The sequence below is a fragment of the Athene noctua genome, chromosome 12 (genome assembly GCF_965140245.1).
Source record: "Athene noctua chromosome 12, bAthNoc1.hap1.1, whole genome shotgun sequence".
In the NCBI taxonomy this organism is placed as follows: domain Eukaryota; kingdom Metazoa; phylum Chordata; class Aves; order Strigiformes; family Strigidae; genus Athene; species Athene noctua.
This window is the reverse complement of record NC_134048.1, coordinates 5974739-5999301: the sequence shown is the minus strand read 5'-3', so window position 1 is coordinate 5999301 and position 24563 is coordinate 5974739. Positions and strand designations below refer to the sequence as shown.

Genomic DNA, 24563 nt, shown 5'->3' with positions numbered 1-24563 from the left:
GTCATCTATCCCATTCCTAATCTTCTTGAAGTCAGTACTATTGATGAGTTCAACAATATTGCGAAGAGGATTGATTCTGTTAGCAGTTGAGAACAGGACTGGTTCTGCTTTGAGGATGAGTCAACTAAGATGAAACAAGAGTTAAGAGATTTTAAACACAAGCCTCTTCACGTGTTTTATCATTGCCGGATTCAAAGTTCCTTACTGTGTCACTGTCATCATTACTACTGCTGTGTAATAATGTAACATTGACTTTACATGTGGATCTTTGTCTGGGTTCATGTATTTCTATGAAATTCTTACCCAAATCATGGATGCTAATTTGCTATCTGTTACAAAGCTTTTGTGTCTTGTTCTAACATTCACTTATCATAACTTGGATAAGAATGTTTGCGCTTTAATTTTTCAGTTAGTTGAACAAGATTTTAAAAAAAAGTGGTAGCTGATTATGATGTGACACAATATTTAAAGGTATACAACAGGTAGTAAACCACAAGAGCTCATGAAAACATTCAATATTGAAATCCACTATTTTAAAATAAAAACAACTTTTCAGTCATTTTCTAGAGAAAATGGTTAGACAAGCAGAGGGCAAGTCACCTGGGATATGACAATTGGTATCATTTTATTTCTCCATAGAACTCTAATTGTATAATAAGAATTTCAATATATTTCCTTGGGTTGAAAGATGAGTGTGAGTTTTCACATTCTATAAGTGGATTTTGTTCAATGAAAATCATACAATGTGTACTTTTATATGTTTACTTGAAATACCATCAAGCAGTTAACTTGGTATTTTTAAATATGTGTGTGTTTGTGTTCTCATGGCACCACAGAAATAGCAGTGGAAAGGACCTGAAAGTGAAACATTACTAAAGAATTTGACAGAAGGGGAGACATTTCATTAATAAGATTTATGAAAGGACTAATGAGCTGTCTCCTCTTTTATATTACATACTTATTGCTTCAGGAGGCTTCAAAACACTTTCAAGGTAACCAAGAAATGTAACAGGTGCACCTAACTTAAGGTGCTTGCCTGTTTATGTATCACTTGCTGAAATAATCAGGTTTATATTACTGCTAAAGCATCTAGCATTTCATGTTGTCTTCTGGAGGCTTTCAAAGCCATGTATTCACATGGTAGCTCTCAAAAATGAGGGTCAGTTTAAACTATTGGTGCAAATAATACTTTCCAAGGCTGAAATGTCTGGATGGTTTTAGTTTTCAAATTACTCAGGTTATATTTGCGGTAAATTAGTTTCTGCCTATGAAACAAATATGATAGTATCAGGACCTAGAAAAGATTAAAAAGTAGATATTTAATAACCTAAGTTCCTGAAGAGTAGAATTGTGATGAAATTGTGGTGTTTTTTTTCTTTTCAGGAACTTGCTAACTGTTGCAAGAGCAGTTTCAGACCCCTATGCATAGTCAGGATGTAAAGCAGCACTGCCTTCATAAATACACATCTTAAACGTCAATGTGAAATGTTTAAAAACTAGTAAAAAGAGAGATTAACTACAAACATAAATACCTAAAATTTATTAAATTACTTTTCAGTAGAAATACTTCAAACAAAAATTATGAGAACAGTACCTTCTCTGCTTAGATGGGTGGGGCTGTACAAAGGCAGCTTTAATGCTGGTTCACTTCACTGTGATGTTGTATTAGTTAAGTTTAAAATTGTGTTCCCTGGCAAACCATAAAAGATTTCAAAAGTATTAGACACCCACTTTTGTGCTGGAATTTAATATGCAACTTTTTATTGGAAAATAATCGTCCTTGTCTGGCAAAATCCACCATGCAATATTTCTGTTAGTAGGCATAATGCAATAAAGACAGGGAGGGCTATTTATCACTACAAATTTTGAGGATTTCAGGATTCTTTTTATTATTTTAATATATTTCTTTGGTATTAAATCAGAAAAATGATAAATTACACCTGTCGAGGCTGTTTTTCCTTTTTCCCAGAAAATGATGTACAACCCAATTTCACTGGTCATTTTGGCTTTTAAAGATATGTATTTTTTTCCTATTAAAAACTCTACCAATAGTTTTTTTTTAATAATAATACTGAAGTACTTTTTATTTCAAACATATGAAGTAGTTTATAACTACTTCCTGGCATTGTAAACTTTGGCCTTTTCACATTATATTAGGGCTTTTTAAAAGGCATTAAGTATATATTGCTTTGAAAGAAATAGTGTATTGTTAATATGCTGGGTCCAGTGGATCAATTTTCAGTATTTGATATAGATTAAATTGTGGCTAGCCTGAAAGGTTAAAATAATAATTTATTTAATTTTAGTACTTTCCTGTACATCAGTCAGCTTCTACACACTCTTAGAAATTGGTATTTTTCTTTCTTTATGTGTGTAATAGTCTTTTTCTAAAGGATAATCTAGAATTAAAAGCAAACCAGAATTCCAGCAACCATACTATATAACAGGAAAAAAAAGAAGAAAAAACATAAACCAGTATTAACAACAAAGGCAACAAACAATTGGAGCTGGTGTCATGGTTTACATTATTTTCACAATTATTCCAGGTTTGCATATTTAGAAATATATTAGCCCAATTTGATTTCAAAGCTCAGTTATTTGAATTATAAATCATTATGTCCCTCCTAGCTGATCAGTTGTGAAATATCTTTGAATTCATTTACATAATGGAATATGTTAGTCATTCCTTTATGTCTTTGAAGCCAGAGTACTCCCTCATGCATGTTTAGTTCTTTCTAATAATTAAGTTTTCCACTTTATATTTTTTGAGCAAAATACCTACAATTTCATTGTTATTTTGTGCAGCAACTTGGGGTAGAATATTTATAGTTTCTCAAAAGTTCTTTATCCATGTCTTTGTTAGCCTTATGTTATGAAAGGTTCTCCCTTGTAACAGGGGAAAAAACCCAACTATATAGCTTTGCAATATAAAACCAGGTAATGCTATGTCAAATGTTATGGATTGACAGAGGAACATCATCTTAAAACTAGATTAGGAGATTTTTCCAACAGCAGCTATAAAACCTATTCTTACACATTTACCCATTTAAAAATAATTTAATCTATTTAAAATGAAAAGGGAAATTGTTTATTCCCATAAAAGTAATCGAACTCTTCAATCAATTATGTACAGGAATGGCAGAGCGAGGCAAGCACTCAAAAAATTTAAAAAAAAAGAAAAAAGGAAAAGGAAAATAGTAAAATAGTAACAATAAGAAGTGTTACGGATATCTGTTTGTAAAATCTTCTGTGTTTGTACAGGACTGTAGGCACTACTATACAGTCTGGAGTTATGCAATCATACCGATATTATTTCTTAAAGAACTTCATCAATGCCAGGGGATCAACAGTGTTTGCTAAACTAATGACTCCTGTTTTTATAATATTCATTGTAGAATGTACAAGCCTGTAAGTCATTTCCTTCGTTTGATGCCATCAATGCTTAAGAATGTTTCTGGGGTTTGAATTTTTCTATGGCATTCCTGAAAAAGTATATTAGTATACTTGGATGTCACAAAGCCTTTTATATCCCCATTTTACAGATAGAGAACTGAGACAGTGGAATTTAACTGACTTGCTGAAAGTCATACAGCAATTTCATGTCAAATGAAGGAGAAGCGGGAGTGAGAAAATCCAGGCCACTGCTCTGGCCATTCTCTCGCTCCTTTTTTGCAAACATCCCTCACAGCAGTGGCTACCTCTGTACAAAAGCTCACGAAGATGTCAGCATGGCTCTTTTGGAGTACACAGGACTATCTCGTTTGCCCAACCCCAGATGTTTGAGTCTGATATCAGAGACAGGGAGTTAGTGTGTGCTTATGCTATTAAAGATGTTCATAATTCACACAGCAAGGAAAGGATTCAAGTTGTGAAACAAGTCTTAACTGTCTGAACCCCAGGGGCTTCTATAACATAGTATTTGCAAACTCAACTTTTGATTTAATACTATTTTTCATTCTTTTTTAAAAGAAACCTTAAGAAAAATACTACATTTCATCAGTTGTAACTACCTAGTAAGTCATGCTAGAATATGTGATCTGTAGAATATATGCAGCCCAGGAAGTGCGTTGCGTCTGTGTCACTTAGCGTGTGTCTCCCTGGGAGCCTTTGTAGACAAGCAGGTGCAAACAGACTCAAGCTTATCCTGCTGGACCAGGGCCAGGAACTTCGGCCCAGGAGTCACGTAGCTTTGCTAGTGCCGTGCCTAGAGCAGACCAGTCGAGCTTGCAGAGGGGCTGGCTCTGAGAGCAGAGCGGGGTGGCTGGGACCGGCGCTGTACGACCGTAGTTACCTGCCGTCTGCACTGGCACTGGCTTGAAGTTGGTCAGTTTGTGGAGTGGGAGATTTCAGTTCATGCTTAGCAGTAGTCAGTTAGATTTGCTTTATACTTTATAAAATTGGCAAAACACAGTTATTTCACCTGTGAGAAGTATATGCGGATAATGTGCAAACTTCCTGGCAGTACCACCTTGTTATGGACTTTGCTCTGGCTCTGAGACTTTTTATGTTCTTCAGAAATTTCCATTCAGTTCTTAAACATCTGAAAATACTTCCATTAAAGTGTTTAACATATTTTAGTATGTATGAGGTATATTTTTATCTCATTTATATCTTTTATTTTAAACTGAAACAAATTAAATGTGATTTTTGATGGAAAATCGCCTCCATGATTTTGAGACCCTTACTCCAGTGCTGCTTAGGGCTGCTGCCAGTCCCATTAAGTGCCAGTCATCTTCAGTGCAGGCAGTTGCAAAACCACTTTTTTTTTTTTTTTTTACATGCTGATGATATGGGTCTATCTGGGGAAAAAACAACACCATTTATTATCAGAAACTCTCCATTTAATTATAAAAGTCATTTAGTTTATTCGTCTCTTTTGTGAGTAGAATGTATGCCATGAAAAGTAATTGCTTTAATTAATAATAGATTATAGTCTTTAATGTTCTAAAGAATATCTATGATGTATTTCTAGATTAAATTCAGATATTTTTTAATGTACATTTGTTGTTGTTTCAGTTAGGATCTTTTTCCTCACTGAAAATTCGTGAAAGTCTGTACAACTTGATGATGTAATCATAATGCTGCGAGGCTGATTATTCCTTAACACCTGCTACTTATAGTCTCCTGAAAAAGCTTGTGAAAATAGAGGCTGTGAAATTCATGCTTCAAAATCACACAGTAAGTTTTCTTACTATGTTACCTGTGTGTAGTAACTTTTGTAGAATACATAACTTTTCATATGCTTTGTGTTTCAACAGAGTAAGCACTTCCCTTTCTTGGGCGTCAGTGATAATTACAGCCTCAGTGACCTTAGGTGCCGGACAGTGTTCTACACTGCTCTCACTCGTCTTCTCATGGTAGATTTAGGTAAGGTCTTCCTCCCATGTCCCTGAGACACCTTGCTGTCTTGTGTAGTACTATGAATTTTTAAGGTCATTAAACCAATCAAACAGCAGCTTAATTGTACAGTAAATATGTTAACATAGTCAGTATTTAAATCACTACCTATCAACTTTTGAGATTTATGGCATTAAGCAATAACACTATATTTGTTTGTTTCCTTCTGTTGAAGAAATAAGCAAGGTCAGTTGATTTTTTGCACCGAAACACTTTTTGTATTAACTGTAAGGATTTACAACATTAAGTGCCTGAGTAAGTGTTTTGTGTTTCCAGGTGACATACCAATTATGCCAGAACCTTCCAGCTTCTCGTAAAAAGGTTTTTTTATTTAACTTCTTCATGCAAGTTCCCAGTATACAAATACCCTCTTAGTTTTAATAAACACTGACAAGAGTTCTGCGGTTCAACCAGCAAGACTTAAACATGCACTTGGGTTAAGTTTTGAGTTGTCTTTTCAAAATTAGAGAGGTTAGACGCGAGTAAAACCCAGTGCATGCTTGTAAGCTAGATGGGATGAAGGACTTAGTGACTTTGAATGCAGGCCTTGGCCACTGGGGTAAAATGCAGAACTCTTTGTGATTAGCTCTCTGTTGCCTAAATTGAGAAGGCTGGGCTTTCCAAAATGAACACTGAAACAAATCATGTGTTAAAGAAGCTGATGGTGAAGAATGAAGCAAGTCTCAAATAACCTCTGTTCTGATCAGAGGCCCTGTTCACAGTTGTGGGCTTATGTCTGCTGAGGATCTGCCTTACAGACTGCTTTCGTGAGGATGGATGCCTGTAGGTGCTCTGAGAGAGGCCACTGATGAGGGCCTTCAAAAATTAAGAGGGCAAGTCTTTTGTGTGCTGATTTCCAGCCCTCGTGTGAGGACTTAACTAGGCAACATGTGTGCAGGAGAGACTGACACAGACAGTGACAAGCCAACAGGAGTTACTTCCCTTGCTGATACTGGCTGTCTGTTCTGTCTACTGCTGAGCAGTGCTGAAAACAGTTAACTTCAAGCCAAGACCGAATCACATGTATCAGCATTTTCTTAAAGAATAGCGACCGTGAGCTGGACCTGCTTTTGCTTGCAGTTAAACTGCTTTCCATACTGGCTCAGTGTTGTATAACATAAGCAATAGGTGCATTTTCTAATATAAAATGTGTTACACATGCAGTTTCAGTAACTTTTCCTACAGGGAGGGGAAAAAAAAAGGTTTGGTAAAAACAAGCTGACAGGTGTTAAAAATGACACCTCAAGTAGAGGTTGTGTAAATACATGTCAGACAAAATGCAGGCATGTGACTTATGGCTGTCTACAAGCTGATAGAGGTTGTTGTGATTCCTCTGTATTAACAACTCTACAAGATCTGAAATGTTGTGCCTGACGAATTTGGTGGCTTCTATGATGGGATTACAGCATTTGTGGTTAAGGGAAGAGCAACTGACATCTACCTGGACTTGTGCAAAGCATTTAGCACTGTCCCACACAACATCCTTTTCTCTAAATTGGAGAGACATGGGTTTGATGGATGGACCACTCGGTGGATCAGGAATTGGTGGATGGTCATACTGAGAGTTGTGGTCAACAGCTCCATGTCCCAAGTGGAGAGCAGTGACGAGTGGCATTTCTCAGGGGTCGGTGCTGGGACCAGCGCTGTTTAACATCTTTGTTGGAGACATGGACAGTGGGATCAAGGCACCCTCAGCAAGTTCATCAATGACACTGAGCTGTGTGGTGGGGTTGACATGCTGGAGGGCAGGGATGTGTCATTCAGAGGGACATGGACAGGCTGGAGAGGTGGGACCATGTGAACCTCATCGAGTTCAACAAGGGCAAGGGCAAGGTCCTGAACATGGGTCAGGGCAATCCCAAGCACAAATCCAGGGTGGGCGAGAAGTGGATGGAGAGCAGCCCCAAGGAGAAGGACTTGGGGGTAGTAGTGGATGGAAAACTGACTGTGAGCCAGCAACGTGCACGCACAGCCCAGAAAGCCAACGGTGTGCTGGGCTGCATCCAGAGCAGTGTGGGCAGCAGGGCGAGGGAGGGGATTCTCCCCCTCTGCTCCGCTCTCGTGAGACCCCCCTGCAGGGCTGTGTCCAGCTCTGGGGGCACCAACAGCAGAAGGACGCGGACCTGCTCGAGCGGGGCCAGAGGAGGCCACGAGGATGCTCAGGGGCTGGAGCACCCCCTGTGAGGACAGGCTGAGAGAGTTGGGGGGTTCAGCTGGAGAAGAGAAGGCTCCGGGGAGACCTTAGAGTGGCCTTCCAGAACTTAAAGGGGCTACAGGAAGGTTGGGAAGGACTCATTATCAGGGGGTGTAGGGACAGGGCAAGGGGTAATGATTTTAAACTGAAGGAGGGCAGATTCAGATTAGATATGAGGAAGAAATTCTTCCCTGTGAGGGTGGTGAGGCCCTGGCACAGGCTGCCCAGAGCAGCTGTGGCTGCCCCCTCCCTGGCAGGGTTCAAGGCCAGGTTGGACGGGGCTGTGAGCAACCTGGGCTGGTGGAAGGTGTCCCTGCCTGTGGCAGGGGGTGGAACTAGGTGATCTTTAAGGTTCCTTCCAACCCAAACCATTCTGTGATTAGGAGTATTTGGAAAAAACATATGTCCGTCTTGTGAACACTGTTCTTTGTATTCCTACTGGAATAAATTTGTTTGGGTTTGAACTGATAGAAAAGCACATCTAGAGACAGAAACAGGTGTTAAGTTGGATTTTAGGATCCAAATCTTAAAAGTTAAGGTGTACGCAAACTGTCCTTCCTATGTGTTTGTGCAAGTGTTAAATGGCCGTATTCTTACCTTGTGAATCAAAATATATTTTCAAATGGAAAACTGGCGGTTTTAGATAAAAAAAACATTGTACCAATTGTCTTCTCTGTTTTTTGGTTTTGTTTTTTTTTTCAAATTAAATGAAGAGCTGTATATAAAATCCTTTTATGTGGCTGTTAAACAATTTACGTGGAAACAAAATTAAAATGAATTTTTATTGGTGGGGGTTGTTTTAAGTAATTGTTTGATGTAAAAATTTTTTTGGAGATTAGTTGAATACAGTAAATTCAGAATATTTACATTTTAATCAATGTGCTGTTGGAGTGAGAGGCAAAATTTAGTTGTAGTAGGAAAGAATAGTAATACATTCATTGGTATTTGCTTCAAAATGCACCTTGGTTTCTGTAGAATTATTTTAACCTCATATGAATATAATTAGGCTTTGAATTCCTTATGTGCCCTAGGTTATGTTTTTAATAGTTTTGTTGGCATTTAGAATCGCATCATTTTGTCCAAGATTTCTAAACTGAAGATTCTTTTGCGTATCAAAACTAATACAAGAACACCAGTCAAAGTTATGTTTAAATAAAAGTTTTTATTAGGATTAATAAATTTTCATCACTTTTTCTTCTGCACTACTGGAAGGAGTATATCTGAGCTGTAGAAAATACCTTCAGGAGCTTGCTCAGCATGATTTGTCAATGTCCCATACTTACAGGTGTATGCAGTCATGCTCAGTGCCAAACCTCTCCAAGTTAATCAGGTTTAAAACACTATTGCTGTAAGCTGTGCACAGATCTACTGTGACTCACAAGTGAGGCATCCCTTTTCTTTCAAAGGACATAATAAGGATGTGTATACGTAGTTTGAATTATGGAAGATGAACGATTTACCATGGTAGATTATTTTAGGATTTCTTTCTTATTAATACTGCACTGTTCATGGGATGTGAATGTGGCTTGTACAGGAGTGCTAAAGAAACGTATAGGTAGTAATTTGTGTTGCTTTTCTAAAACTTACAAATCATTTATAGTGCAATACTATATAGGATCCTAATTGTATATTCTTTCCTCATTGCCTCCACTGAAATTTAAAAGAAAAGTAGCACATAACATTTTCCCTTACCCTGTTTCTAGAACTAGCTGGTTTCATATTGAAGTGTTGGTCCCGGTCAGCATAGAACATTCTGGTAGTTCTTTGGTGGTCTTAACTTTTGAACAAAGTATGCTTGAGATTCTGCCTTCAGGAAGGGTTCGTCTGGAATTCGGATATATACATAGTATCTGCATGGAGATTGTCTTCCAGTGATGTGCAGCACTCGCAGAGGAAATGGAGTATTACTTTTGCTATCTTGTGATAATTCAGGTTTCTCCTGAGAACTCTATAAATGGCAACTGAGCCCTGATCCTGCACAGAGCAGGATCCAGGTGTCTTCTGTGGTTCTGTATGCTGGCACAGTACAATACCAGCGTGGGACTCTTTCTGAATGATTGGTCTTTATTTATTAATTATTTGCTCTGAGGAAAATCTGATAAGCAATTAAAAGGAGAAAAGTGTCAGGATATACAGTGCATATAGAAACAGTTTAACTCGTGGGAGGGTAAGAGGAAGCTGTTGGTGGTCAAGGAAAGAGATTAGGAGCACAGAAACTAATACTGTAGAGAAACTGCCTGAGGAGCTGGAGTTGACGAAGGAAATAGAAACAAAAAGCTGGATGAATAGTCTGGGGTTACTTGTGAGTAATCAGAAATGGACACAAGGGTCTGGAAATGACAAATAAAAAGACTGACTCCAGTTGAAAGGAGCAGAGAGATGATGGCAGAGGAGGTGGGGAAAGATGGACAGGTCTGGATTTTCCCATAGTCTGCCAGATCCTATTGCTGCCACCAGTAGCTTTGAAATCTAGCACAAAGCATCTCACCCTCTTTGGTTCTGCTGCAGGTGCAGGATGCAGGTCACAGATTTCGTCGGTTACTTTGCTAGTTTAAGAAAGTTCTTGACCATACATTGCGATTTGAAGGCTCCGTAACTCTGGCTGACCAGTGCAGTAGCAGTGAGTTACTGAAAATATTTGCTTTTTAAGAAAATCTGGAAAACTGGATATGAAAGCCCTGTATTAAAGGGAAGCACTTCAGGTCATAAAGCCAAATACTCAGTACTGAGGAAATGCCATAATTGGGATTGCCTCTGCAACTTTCCTCTCCATTGTAAATATTTACATTGTTATGAGGCAGTTTTAATTGCAGGATCACAATTATTTCTCTCCGAGGATATTTGCCTCTTTCAGTTCAGAAGATGTGTTATCCTAGCTTAATGAGAAGCTACTGAATATTTTGATTTTTTTTTTTTTTCTGTGTTGTCATCTGGATGCTTTGCTTTCTGTTGTGACTATTTTTTCTTCCTGGCCTTTTTTCTTCTTGGCCTTTTCTGTCTTTCTTATGGTTGTCCTGGGGTGAGTGATTTGGTCTTTGCAGTATCCCTGGAGATAAGAAGCTGAAATTGGGCCTGTTTTACAGGTGGGTATTGAAGTGTAGAAACTAAACTGTAAAGCTTACAGTAACTTTGCACAACCAATTTGACAGACAAAAGACCCCTCCTAACTTCAGTTGCAATTTAGTTTACCAGAATTTGCCAGTGAAGATAGAAGGGAGAGAAGCCCTATAGCAAAGAGCTCTTTAGAGAACATAAATTAAATTCCTACTCTGAATTACTCTCAAGGGGAATCTCCATGCAAGAAGCAAGGCCCTCATTAAGGGCCTAAAGATAAGTAGTGTGAGTACCAATCCTCATGCAAATTGCCATTTCTGAAAAGTTGTTGTTTATAGTTAATTGTTTAGTGTCATGACAAAACAAAAACAATCCGGATATCCAGGGTATCCTTCAGCTGTCTAACCAAGGCAATCTCTTTTTTTCCCTAAGCACAACATCTTGTTTCTTTTACTCTAAATTCACACCTTCTGAAACAAATGAAGCAGTAGTGTCACATGAAATAACCTCAACACATGGGGTTAACCCATTTCCATGGCAGCTTCATTCTGTATACTAAATAGGTAGGAGGTAGAAAAAAATGACATACAATCATAAAAAACAGATTTAAACATCATGCTACAAAGTGTGCATGCGGTAGGGTCTAATTATTGCAGTTTTACATTTCACATTGTCTAACTGCTAAGTCTTGACTTTCGTATGTGAATATTCTTCTAGAGTACTGAACAAATGCTGCCAGGTTAACAGAGGAAACAAATATGAAAAGGAGAAAGATGTAAAATGTAGAGATGTGCCTGTCTGATACGAGATGTTTGCGGTTGACAATTTGTCGTCTTTGTTTATAACTCAGATGTGAAAACTCAGGGTTTTTATTCCTGTAGGTCATATGAAAGTTCCCATGATGTCAGTGAGATTTTTTAAAAAAGTCTAAGAGACTGACCCTTCCAAAGAACACTGAATATGATGTGATGTTTTTGCTGTTTTGTTTTGGTTTCTTTTCCTGTAGGTGAAGACGAGGATGAGTTTGAGAATTTCATGCTCCCCCTCACAGTTTCGTTTGAAAGTGTGACTCAGATATTCAACAGTAGTTTTGAACAAGAAGAAGCAAAGGTAAGTTTATTTCAATTATAGGAAAAGAAATTATTGATGGGAAAAACTTAATAGTGAGGCAAGCATTTAGCCACAAGCTTGTCATCTCTTCTGTTTGTCTCTCTTGGCATGTAGATACCTGAATACTTAAATGTATATTTATACCTGTATACGTATATATGATTAGGAATGTAGACAGATACAAAGGCTACAAATTACTGTCCTAGATAAACTTGGTACAAAGATTTTATAAAGGCCTTAGGATTTTTCAAGTGCTTTGCAGATCAAGTGACCCCATTTGAGCCCCATTTATAATCAAAGGGACAAATTTGTCTTTGGTGATAGCTTACCTGTTTCATGTCATATTCCCCTTTGCCATGCAACTATTCTGTTTGTGTATATTAACATATTTATTTGGGGGTGTGAGGAGACATGTTGTAACACACTTGATAAAACACTGCCACTTTAAAGTATTTTTTTCAAACAAGAATTTATTATATAAATCAAGACTTTATTAAATGGCTGGGCATATATGTATAAATAGGAACTGGTCTTGAAGTATTGCACCCTTAAACTGAACAAAGTGATTAGGATAACTGATAGCTAAATAAGGTTTTTATGTGCCTGTGGGAGCCATATTAGGATTGATTTGACAAGTCAGTTCAGCTGTGGCAACAGTCATAATATCTAACACAACATTATGTTTTATTAGTAAAATCCTTAAGTGTAGCAAGCTGTTTGTGTCAAAACAACAGTATATTTTAGGGAAGAAAAAGACTTGCTAGATAGAAGCTGCATCATCAGGAATGATAATACATTAGAGCATTATTGCATTAAAGAGATCCCCTTCTACCGTCACTGAATAAATAGTTAACAATGCACACTGGAGTGCTTGCTTCAGCTATACAGGGTAATTTTGAAGAAACCCTAACAGTAATGTTTAATTTGCTATTTTAAAATATGATGGAAACTTAAATACTACATCATCATATTTATCCACTTCCTTTCGTAGAAAAAATAAACATATACTAGAAATACTTAGTAAATAATTTGTCTGCAGTAGATCTGTGACATTACCAGCAGATGAACAGTTCACACTAATCGCTTGACTTAAGCTAATAATTTTTTTTAAAGTAGTACTTAAGGTTGTTTCAACAATTACTTAATTATAGTTTCCTCATTTGTTGTTGCTATATGTATTTAATTTTAATAATTTTCATTTGTTAGATAGACACAGTTCATCTATCTTGGATTCATCTCCTACATTTTCAAGTTACAAAACCTAAAAATTGGAACAAAGAGGTCATTTGATAGCGTTACCCTTTCTGTAGGAAACTATTTCTCTTATGTGAGGATTCAGTTTATTAAAATAATTTTGCTGTGGTCCTGTCTGGTTTGCTTGAGTCTATCTTAGTAGGGAAATTTTAATGGAGTGCCAGTGATATATTCCTAAACTAGCAAGTTCTTAACGACCCTGGAAAGTGACTGCTTGATTACACTTTAACGGTATTTGCAAATAAAATCACAAGTAATTAAGGAGAAATCTCCAGGCTTTTGAGCAAGTTTGATGCATGATAACTGCCTGATTCAGCTTCATCTAGAGTAATGCTGTGTAGACAAGAGCTACTGAGATCAATAGCAACATAATGATAGTGGCAGAATTAAGTGAGTAACCTGAGAACTGTGTCTTCAAAATGCATGCAGCTGCCACAAGCCAGGGCCACACAGTGCACTCCGTGCTTCCGTCCTAAATGTTCATCAAAAGACGCCCTGCAGGAAAATGGAGTTAGATGCTCTTTATTGCTGATCGTGTCTCTTGCCACATTTATCAGGGAAATTGGATTAGCAGTTGGCAGCTGCAGGTAGACAAGGTTCTGCAGTGATTAAATATGCAGCTTGGCTGCATTTGTTGTGACAGACCTTTAGTAAATTCTACTGTAAGCACCATCTGTCTAATTTGTATAAAGAAAACTTGGTGCTTTAAGCTACTGATAAAGAACTAAATCTGTTGCTTTATCATAAACAAAACTTTTGCTCTAAATTCTCTTAAACATAATTTATTAGGTTAAAGCTATTTTTCTATCATGATGAATAAATAATACATGCAAAAGAGCTTTCAGGTACTTCATTTTGCAAGTACTGAAAACAAAAACAGTTCAGTTCTTCAATAAAATGCAATGCTTAGTATTCTGATCCACAGGGAGATGACACTGTTAAAATATCACTATGAAAATGGTCCAGGACTGCCAAATTCATTTAATTTGTGGTTTTTACTAGGACTTTCTAACTGGCTAGGGTTTTTCTTAGTTTTTTTAATATTTCTGAAATACACCATTGAAAAACAGTCGCAACAAGGGAGCGCTTTCTTTTTAAAATACATTTGTAATCATTACATCTGCATACAAAACATACGTTTAGGGTTATTTTCCAGGGAGATCAAATATAATTGAAGATGGCTTAAGTAATTATGTGCTTTGCTTTCCTTTTTTCTTCTTTCTTTTTTTTCTACTTCGTTCTTTACGTTTTTATATTGATAAGTAAAACATCTAGTATTAAAAGAGTGACTAATTTTCTTCTAAGAATTTCAAGGTTTCTCTTGACAATCCGATTAAGTAATATATCGACTGGGTAGCCACAATGTCAGTAGTACTTTGATTATAGTTGTGACATCATCAGATTTGCTAGAAATGCATGGAAAAAAGGATCTGAGGAAAAAGCAGTTAAATAGCAACATGCTATCTTTAGCTGGTTTGTAGAAACTCCATGCTGTTAAATTATTTAAAATCCTTGATTTTCAGCTTGCACACATTAAAAGTTTTCACACTAAGTGCCAAATGTTGCAAACAGCACTTTAACAGAATGATTTTGCTTTGATCCCTGTAGCAGTTCCTGAATAATTTATCACAGGTTATTGCCTTAATTCTGGAGAGGGATAGAGCAATAAAGGCAGATGAAAACACTCCAGTTGAAACACCTTGGGGCCTGCTCATTCCTCTGACACGGCTCTTTTGTTGGAACTATTTAGAGGTTATTAAGACGTGTCTCCAGAATTAAGAGTATGCTGTAAGGATGAAGACAGCCATCTTAATTCTAAAGACAAAGCGCAATGACCCTTCACCTTTTTTTTCCTTTGTTGTTATTATATAGTAGAATTATGAGGGTAATATTATAGCTGCACCCAGTAGTGCCACTATAGTTAAGGGTCTGTCAGACTTTCCATTACAAGCCCCGTTTTGGGGGTGGGTGGCGTGAGTAGTCTCGTCTGTTTTAAATTGCGTTAGTCAGACACTTGGCACATGTTGGCAAGTCATAGGGTTTTTTTCTGTGAATGTTTAAATCTTCAGCGCCTTTCCACTGAAAAATCCGTTGAAAAATCTTCTTTGGGACATTGAAACAGAATACTTAATTTTTAAAATTGCTTTTGTTTTAGTTAATCTTACGTAAACCTTACTTAAGACATACAGGGAGGAATATTTCAAAACTGAAACTTGAGCAAAATTGTTTCATTAGCAAGAAGAACCCACATGCCACTGACAAGCTCCTCTTGCTATGTTTCTTGTATTTACTTTTCTTCACTTCTCATCTTACTTGTTTTGCAGTCGCTGGTGGTGTTATTAGCTCTCCCTTTGCCCCAGAAATGGCTGATGTTCAGTTGTGAATGAAGCAGTAGCTTCATGTATTCATATTACTCTGTTAAGTTTGCAAGGCACTTTAAATCCCACAGGAGGACAGACAAAAAGTAGATGTATAACTCTATAATGTTGCTTGTCATTAATAAATTTTATGCACATAAGTGCTATTTGAAAACTCATAATGAACTAAAACTAGACTGTCTTGGGATTATAGGGTTTGGGGAGGGGTGTCTTACTAAATGTGACTAAAGCGAGCATGGAGTCTAGGGTGATTTTTGCTCCTGTTAGAGTTTAAAGATGTTTTTATCAGTGACTTAAATGGATCAGGATTTATCTCACGATTCTGTAGGCTATTATCTAGGCTGTTTGGACATTGCCAGCTGTAGGCAGTGTTATTTTATAAAGTTGAGTTCGGATAGATAATATCTAAACCACTGAGTTTGCTGGGATTTTACAGGACAAGAGTATATGGTGCCTTGTAGATTGAGGTAATTTACTAAGAGTAGTGTGGTTAATGGTATGGGCTTTTTAATAAAAATACCTGAATTTAAAGAACAGAAAACTAAGAAATTTAGTTTATGTAGTAGTTGTTCTCCTTTCTTTAGAATTCACAAAGGTCAAATGGTGTCTGAAATCGCCTGGTGTTTGTGTAGGTTCCCAGAAATCTGGGACCATAGTTTAAAGAAAGTTGAACATCTTATTAACAGTTTTAAAAGTCTCACAACCAAACTGTTTCTTAAATATATATGCAAATGAGTGTTTTCTCACAACCAGTTGTTTTTATAAAGACAGAATAAGTATGTCAGAGGAATATGGGTTTGGCTGGTTGTCTTTTGCTAGAGACCACAGTAAGATGGTGAGCTCTTTCTCTCCGAGCACATCCTGAAACAAAGGCAAGTTCATGTCTTGCCAGGGGCTGTAGCTCCCCTCTTTCCCTGTTCCGGCCTTTCTTTTGTGCAGTCTTGATTGTCTCCTTTTTTTGTGGCTAGGATAGGCAAAGGAACCAAAATCAATCTGGAAGATTTCCACTTCCTTGTATATATTGTTGCATCTCTGTGTCCCTTTGGAAAGTAGTATAAAGTGTTGCTGCTGAGTTCTTGTCATTCTTTATGTTTTGGCCACCATGTCTGCTAAGCAGTTACTTTCTGTGTGGACAAAACAGCACACAAAGTATGAAAATACAGATGAATATAAAGTTACAATTTTATTTTGCATCTTCACAGTATTGAAGACTTCCTCTCTAGTGATTTCAGAGTCCCATTAAAGTTAATGAGAGTTGAGACCTCTCAGCATCTTGCAAGTTCAGGCCATTTCAATGCACAACAGAAAGGAAATGCAAATATTAAAATACTCCTAGCAACATCACCAGTGTTTTGTAGAGAACTCAATTTATCCTTGGATAAATCTATGTGCGTGCTATCTAAGACAGTTGGACTAATGGGTCTGTGTATGAAAAGTAGAAATTAGCCCTTATGTAAGATTACATTTAGCTGTTTAACAAGGCATCAGCCATAATTTGCTCTTTAGGTGATCAATTAAAATTAATATGTGAATCTTACCTTTTGTATTTCTCAACACTATAAATATTACAGTGTTAGCACCAAGTGGTACGTTATTGAAAACTCTGGTTTTAAAGAGAGAACCCCTTACTGGATTTTTTGCCATGCTTCTGTGATTATTTTTTATTTTTACCAGACTCTGCAGTACTGTGGTCTTTTATTATGAAAAAAAAAAGTACAAACCCCGTGCAACACATGGATAAAATTTATTAAAACTACTTAATTATCAAAAAAGAATATTTATGTCTAAGTAAATTGAAAAGTATGTTTAAATTGTTAAAATATTTTTCATTCACTAGTGTTTCTTACTGATGTCTATTAATTACCCTGAAAACATCCCTTTAGTAGGAGCTAATTATCTATGCATAAAATGTTGTCTGCATTTGTGCTGGAAGGATTCTGAAGCCACACTTCAGTCATTAAAGGGGAAAAAAAAATCATCTCAGAACTAATGTTAATACAGATAGAGATTTGTATGGTCTTTTGTAAACAAAAAAGTCGCTTTTTGAAGAAACCTAACATGGAAAAATACTTAAAAAAAAAAAAAAAAGCCTGAAAGATATGTTAAAATAACAGTACAGTAAGAATCTCAGTGCAACCTTAATTGTAGCTTGTTATGAGTATCAGTTAGTCTTACACCTCATTCAAAATATTACAAGCTTAAATTCACATTTTATTGTTATTGTTACTTTAAATATATTAATACAGGAAGCACTTTTAAACTTTAATACACAGTATTCATATATTATCTTTTAATTTGCATTATTCATTAGGATAGCATATCAAATAATCAAAAGCATTTCCTAAGCATTTTGCTAGTGTTATCACTATAAAACTTGTGGAAACCTTGTTTGTTAAAAGAATCTTTGTGTTTTTTCATAAAAAAAAGATTTGAGCGAGACATTTAACCTAATGAATCAAAATCAGATATGTGGTCATTATTGGCTGATTATTACTCCATCTGCTCTGTGCTAACGTGAAAATCAATTACTGTGTCTCTTTCCCACTGACAGCGTATGTTGATCGGGCTGGCAAGGGATCTTCGAGGGATTGCCTTTGCACTAAACACAAAGACCAGCTACACCATGCTGTTTGACTGGATGTATCCTTATTACACTATGACAATACCAGCTCTGTGCACAGAGGGATACCAGGCCCCTTGCATTAGTTTAATAGTATGGCACAGTGGGGAAGAGGAAACAAAGCTAAATGAACTAATGTGTAATCAGCTAAAATTACAGCACAATGGCAACCATGCAGTTAACTGGGAAGGACCACAGAGAGGTCACTTTTTTGTTGTGTCACACTACTAATCTAGAAAACATATCCAAGTGGTTTTCTTCCCTTCATAAATCCCTGATGTTTTCATTTAAAAAAGCTGTGTCTTTAACTCAAAACACAATGTACCTACATTTGGTTTAACATCAGAAGTGCTTAAAAATACTATACAAGTGCTATCTGGGGAGATTTCTCTCTCTGGTATGAATCATGTCTTTAATTTAGTCAGTTACTTTCTATTTATGTCAACTCTATTAATATCGCAACACCTGCAGTCTTCTTGATCCAGAAGAAAATGGACATCTGAAAACAAAATCAAAATCTTTAGACTGTAGTTTTCTTCAATAAGTAATGATAATGGAACTCTATTTGCTTTAAATGTTGTATACATTTTTATGCCAACAAATATAATAATACTCATGGGTATTTTCTTAATGCTATAGAGAAATGTTTTGTATTTTTATAAATACAGTAGCAGTAATTCTTTCTTCAGGCACACAGTCATATTAGTAACAAACTGCTGAAATGTGAAGTAAAAATGAAAAGATTTGTTTTATAATTTAGATCTCACAAAGCTGTGGAAGTTAATTATGTATTTGTTTATGTTATGGACAGAAAAAATAACATTCAAGTACAATTACATGCTTTACTAGAAATCAAGCTTTTTAAAAATATTTTTTATTTTAAGTAAATAATGAAACCTCACTGCTCACTAATAATCTTCCTGCTTAAGAAAGAGGAATGCATCAATACAGAATTGCAGCTAGGAAATCAGCCTTTAAGCACTGAAAGGCTGTACAGCAGAGCCTGGTATGATCTGATAGACGTCCTTGTGTGGTGGGTAGGAGGATCCTGATGACCATTCCAATAAGCCCTATTTGAGACCTTTGCAAGTCTGCAGTGATTCTGTCTATGTGCAGGCTCAGCTTGCAGAAAGTAAGTTCAAAACATAAAGCAGTGTAATCTTTATTTATCTTAAAATCAGTGGAAAGCATTCCATCATTTCAGTTTTAGAGGACTGAAGGAAGAAAAAACGAACAAACAAACAAAAACAAACAAAAACCCCCCTTAAACTACTGAAGCCAGACTGTGAATTAACATCTCATTTTCTAGTGGGCACCGTTGGGTACATTTAATTTCATTAGTACTGTTTGTGCTTGTGTAACCCTAAAACTTAACAATAAAATCAGGAAGATGTTTAAAAGAGGATCGGTGCTGCCTCTATTTCAAATTCTTTTTACTTTGTTTTTCCTAGTACAGCATGAGTATCGTGCTCTTCTGTGGGGAACTGCAAATCTCCAGTTGTAGGAGGAGGGATAACAGAGACCTACCTCCTCTCTATTTGAAAGAAATGGATTAATCCGTGGAGGTGGCTTTTTATACAAGGATCCAGGATATGTAATCCTCAGGACCCTTTTCTGCTTTTTGTTTGGGGATTTTTTATTTAATTTATTCCTTCCAGTTTATGAATTAAGTTTATTTCAAACAAATAAAACAGCCTCCAACTTTTGGATTTCATTATTCTGCATTAACAATAAAAACAGATTGAAATGTAGCTTTGTGTAGAATTCAAAGCTCAGGCCTTCTCAGTTTCTTCTCCCTTGCACAGGTTCAAAATTGTTTTTTCCTCCTCACCTTTGGCTGTAAAGGATAAGTGCATACTTCTGTTCGGTGGATTTCACCTCATTTGGCTGAGTCCAGCTTCATCCAGGTATTGATCCAAAGCATTATAGCAGAATAAGCTGCTATTATCACAACTCTTATTTACTGGACAGAAAGGTAAACGGGAGAAGGGAGAGTCAGATGCCAATTTAATCATAAAGGTTTAAATATCCTTTGATTAACATATTTCTTTTGTAGTTTCAAATACATCATCAGAAAATGGTTTTAATAGCAGAGAAAAGCTGTTTTTTTCAAACAGATCTTATTCTGTTATGTTTGAAACCCTAGTATTTCAATACTGAAAATGATAAATACAGAGTATTAGCCAAAATAAATCTGATTTACTTGCATTTGCCCAATAAATAAACAATACAAAGATGCAAGTTATAAAAAACTAAGCTTTTAATATACTCTAAGATGATGTTTATTTGGTATTGAAGACTATCAGAAATAGTCACTTGTGAATATAGAAAAATATATTGATAAACTTTTTAAGTGATTGCAGGAAATATTTTGAGTCTAAACCCTGTCCATAGCAAAAAAATTTACACTCGGTATTCTCTCACCTGAGAGATTCTTTTTTTTGTGATTGTAATGTTTAGGATTTAAGTTTTGTCCAGTAGGTGGCAAAAATGAGCAGAAATAATTTCTTTTAAGTCCTTTTGGTCCAGGGAGGGGAGGAGGGGGAGGCACAGGGGACACCGTTGTATCTTGTATTTTACCGTTAGGATTGAGTTATTAGGATCATGGTTTAGAGGTGAATAGTCAGGTATGCTGAAGCTGCGCTAGATTGCCAGATAGGACTGTTTTGTAGCAGGCTTGCTTATACTAATTGAGTTTCTCTAGCAAATCAGGCTCCTTGGAAAAAGGCCAAAGGCTTTTCATAATTGTATTGACAAGAAAATGAATATGATAAATGGTGTTCATTCAGCTGAGACAAGATTTATAGTTTTCCTCTGGCAAGGGATGAAGAGAAAATACTTATAATAATAGTAAAATTTGTTTTAAAGTTGTATTAGGTGATCTCTCGAAAGACTTCATTAAAATATTTCCAAATATTTTAAGCAGCTTCAGGTGTTAAGTATAGCATCTTCCCAAAGTATCCAGTAATGAAAGATGAAGAAAAACATCACACAAACAAACAAAACAAAACAAAAAAACCAAAACCCTGGATATGAAAGTCATTTATTCTTCCTGAAATATTGATATGTCAAGCTGTCAATGACAATTCCAGTACCACAGCTTTGGAAAGTTTATTTGCCTTTTGTATTCATAACATGTGGTCTCTGTAATTTGTAGGTCAGTCCTGAACATGCAGGTGTGGCCTGAAAAAAACCTGTGTACCAATTTGAGTAGAATCGAAACCTCTTTTTCTTAACGGTGATGATTCTCCTTACGTATTTCATTCTGCTCTTTACTTCAAGATTGCCTGCATAATATGTTGGATGTTTAATCTGTTTTCTTCCATACTAATATCAGACTGTAGTCTAAGGTCCTTGGTCTTGCAGTCAGATATGTCCATGGAGATTCAATTGTGAGTTCAGGGTAATATCCACATTTTTGTTACTTTCATTTAGTGTTTCTTACAGTTAGGTGGTAACCCATAGGCAATTTTTCCTGTGTTCCTCCCAGTTGATTCTCAGTATTTAATGACTTCTGTTGTCTGTAAAGGAAAAAGGTTGCAATAAGAAAATGGGTTGCAAGAATTAAATTATTAGGTTGACTCGGAGTTGCAGTGAGCTAGATAGCACACGATGTGTATGCGTGAGTGTATGAAATTGTCTGGCTATATAAAAATATCTAGACACTAAGTTTATAGAAAAATGATCTGCCATTGAGGTGTTTTAACTAGTGGACATTTAAAAGTTCCAGTTGACCTAGCTATTCAAATGTCTGATCATATGCTGCTTCAGATGTGGATCACCAGAACAAGCAAAACAACCTTTTCACCAAACTGCCGTTGTTACATATTTATCCGAGTTCATATCTTATTTCTTAACAAAATAAAACCATATGCAGCAATAAGATGGCTTGTTCAAAATGTTTGTTTTTGAAGAACTAAATTTTTAAGTTTATATGTTTTAAGGATTCAGGATTAAGTCCAAACTTGAAAGAGCTGAACAGCCAGCTGTAGAGATTGACATTTCCTAATCACAAGAGGAGAGCAGAACACATTTTCTCATGAAGGAAGGCTACCTGATGGGTAATCTGTTTGTAATAGCTGTTACTGCTAGTTGCATTGATTCAGACCTCAGCATCATTTTTTCCAGTTTAAATTCCTTTGAGCTTGAACTGACTAGTCAGGTTAAGTTCATGATTTAGCCAGATTCCTTGAAGCTTAGGGTTTAAAACACTCTAAAATAATATTCTGTTTAAGACCAGTTTATTTCACTTTATTGGATTTATAAAGGAACTAATAAATTGCCAAAGCCTTTCTGTTGACCCTAGCTTTTATAAAATTTGACTATAGTTTCCAGTCTTTCCTTGTCAATGAACATGTCCTCGGTGCTTAAGTTTCTGAATTAAGATAGCTAATCATATTGGATATATTAGCAGCCTTTACTGCTGACTTATGTTTTGGTTGTAGGGTTTGGCTGTCAAGTTACTCTCTTTGCCCTGAAATCTGAAAAGGCTTTTTTTTTCTACTCCATGAAGTTCCACGATGGGGCTTTGCAGCATTACACCATCTCACTTTTGTGTACATGGGGCTACTAGGAAGGGTAAGGAAGAGGCATGACATAGGAGAGTTCATAGCACAGCTCAGTTCTGTAACTTACATGACATCTGCTGCATCTTGAGAATATTGACCATCCTCTGTTGAGAGTGAGCTGGGTTGGGAGTCGACCTCAGGAAAAAATGGAACTGAGATTAGTGAATTTTTAAAGGTATGAGATGACATGGATCATCTGTGCCTTTTGAGGGTATTTTAGATAAGTAAGATTTGAATTTAAATCCCAGTTTATTACTGGATAACTCTCCATGGTATGTTTAACTCTAGTTTGTTTGATTTAAAATGTAAAGAACCCCATAAAGGAGCAAGAAGCAAAGTCTAAAAGTATATTTCACATGTCAGCCTCTTCCGCTATATATAGTTTATGCCTGCAGTGCCTCAAGCAGCTGGCAGCAAAAATGCACAAGTCTTTCGATGCCTCAGACAGCAGTAGCCAGAATGCCTTCCATCTGTCTGCACAGCGCTGTCATTCATCAGTAGTGCTATGTCTGACGGCTTTAGCCTCCACCAGAAGAGCTATATCGAACCGAGACATGACTGTGTCTACATATCCTAGAAGCGTGTAAACCTTTATGTATTTCAGACTGTTATTTCACAATCCCCTGTTGAGTGCTTGGCCTGTATTCTACTTTGTAAGATTCACAATAGTTGCCTTTATTGTCTGAATAGGCACTAGCATTTTCCTAAGAATAATCACTGTGGTTAAAGCAGAATTATATGACACGAAACAAAGCTAAAAATTAAAAATAAGTTTACTATTAAACAAAAGCGTTGACTAGATTAGCTAGGTCATGTTTTAATAGAAAATTGTATAGTTAAAATCTCTTTGTTCAATATAAAAAATTATTTGCCAGTCAAGCTGTGCTATCTCATTTCCATTTACTAGTCTGCATTCTTACCCAAATAAACTCTTATTTCAGCATGTTGGGAAAACTAGGGATCAGCTTTGTATCAAGTTGTTGCATGAATATTTTGATACAGTCAGTAACTCATTATTTTTTTAAAGTTACATTGCAGAGTCCACTAAACTTTTTTTTTTTTTGTATTGAATTCTTTGAAATCCTGCTTTAAAAGAATGGATATCTCTTGGATGCTGATGAGCAAACGGCTCTCCTGAAAAAGTTCTTAGAAATCTAACTTTGCTGGTCGCCCCCACACAGTTTGGCTGAGTTCTCTTCTTGGATGCGCTGGAAACAACTTCATACAATCAAATTGTTTCCAGCCATTCATATAGCAAATATATATGAGGTGGCACTGAAGTTTGTGGCCCGGGATTTGCTGATAAATTTGTGTTGTTTTTATATTAAATTGTCATCTGTGACTTATACCATTCGTTATAAATCGAAGCTTATTTTATATACATACTTACAGGTTAGCTTCACATATGCAAACTGCTTTCCTTTTCCTTCATTATGGCCCTGGTATATTAACTATTTCCCACTTAATCATTAATGTTTCGAAAGGATTTAGTCTTCTAAGTGGAGACTTGCTTAAGTTTGTAAGTTCTGGTGGTGCCACTGTCAGAATCAGCTGCCAGTGTCTATAGCTGGCCGACCCACATAATGGTGTAGTACAGTTTAGGGGAAGTTGTTTTGCAAGGTGTTATTTTATCAGAGTACTCTTTAACTGGGTTTGGGAAGATACCCTGCATACATTTCTGTTCTGCAAAGAGCTGTTGAACTGTGGTACCGTGAACCTGCATGTACAACCCCTATCTTGAAGCTGATGGCAGAATTCATGCAAAACAGGTAAGCAGCAGGTGAAAATTAAGGTAAGTGATGAATACTGCAACAGTATGCACTGTGTTCCATCTTTCTGTGTTTTGCTTAAGCCTCATGATGTCTGACTTTGACTTTAAGAATTTTTGTATTTTGGAACAAAATTCGCAAGCAGAACTCAGCTTTCAGTGTCATTGCATTGTTTTACCAAAATGGTAGATGTTAGAAAATCAGCTGGTAGGGATTAAT

At 36.4% G+C, this 24563-nt stretch overlaps 1 protein-coding gene across 1 annotated transcript in view; it reads left to right on the top strand.

Annotated features, from left to right (window-relative positions):
* The window catches only part of RANBP17 (RAN binding protein 17), a 163508-nt gene that overhangs the window by 93160 nt on the left and 45785 nt on the right, over positions 1 to 24563 (top strand). The window contains exons 17-21 of the mRNA XM_074916209.1: positions 5115 to 5178; positions 5259 to 5367; positions 11652 to 11755; positions 17939 to 18027; positions 24237 to 24344. Coding sequence (XP_074772310.1) covers positions 5115 to 5178; positions 5259 to 5367; positions 11652 to 11755; positions 17939 to 18027; positions 24237 to 24344 — 474 coding nt within the window. The remainder of the gene's footprint in view (positions 1 to 5114; positions 5179 to 5258; positions 5368 to 11651; positions 11756 to 17938; positions 18028 to 24236; positions 24345 to 24563) is intronic.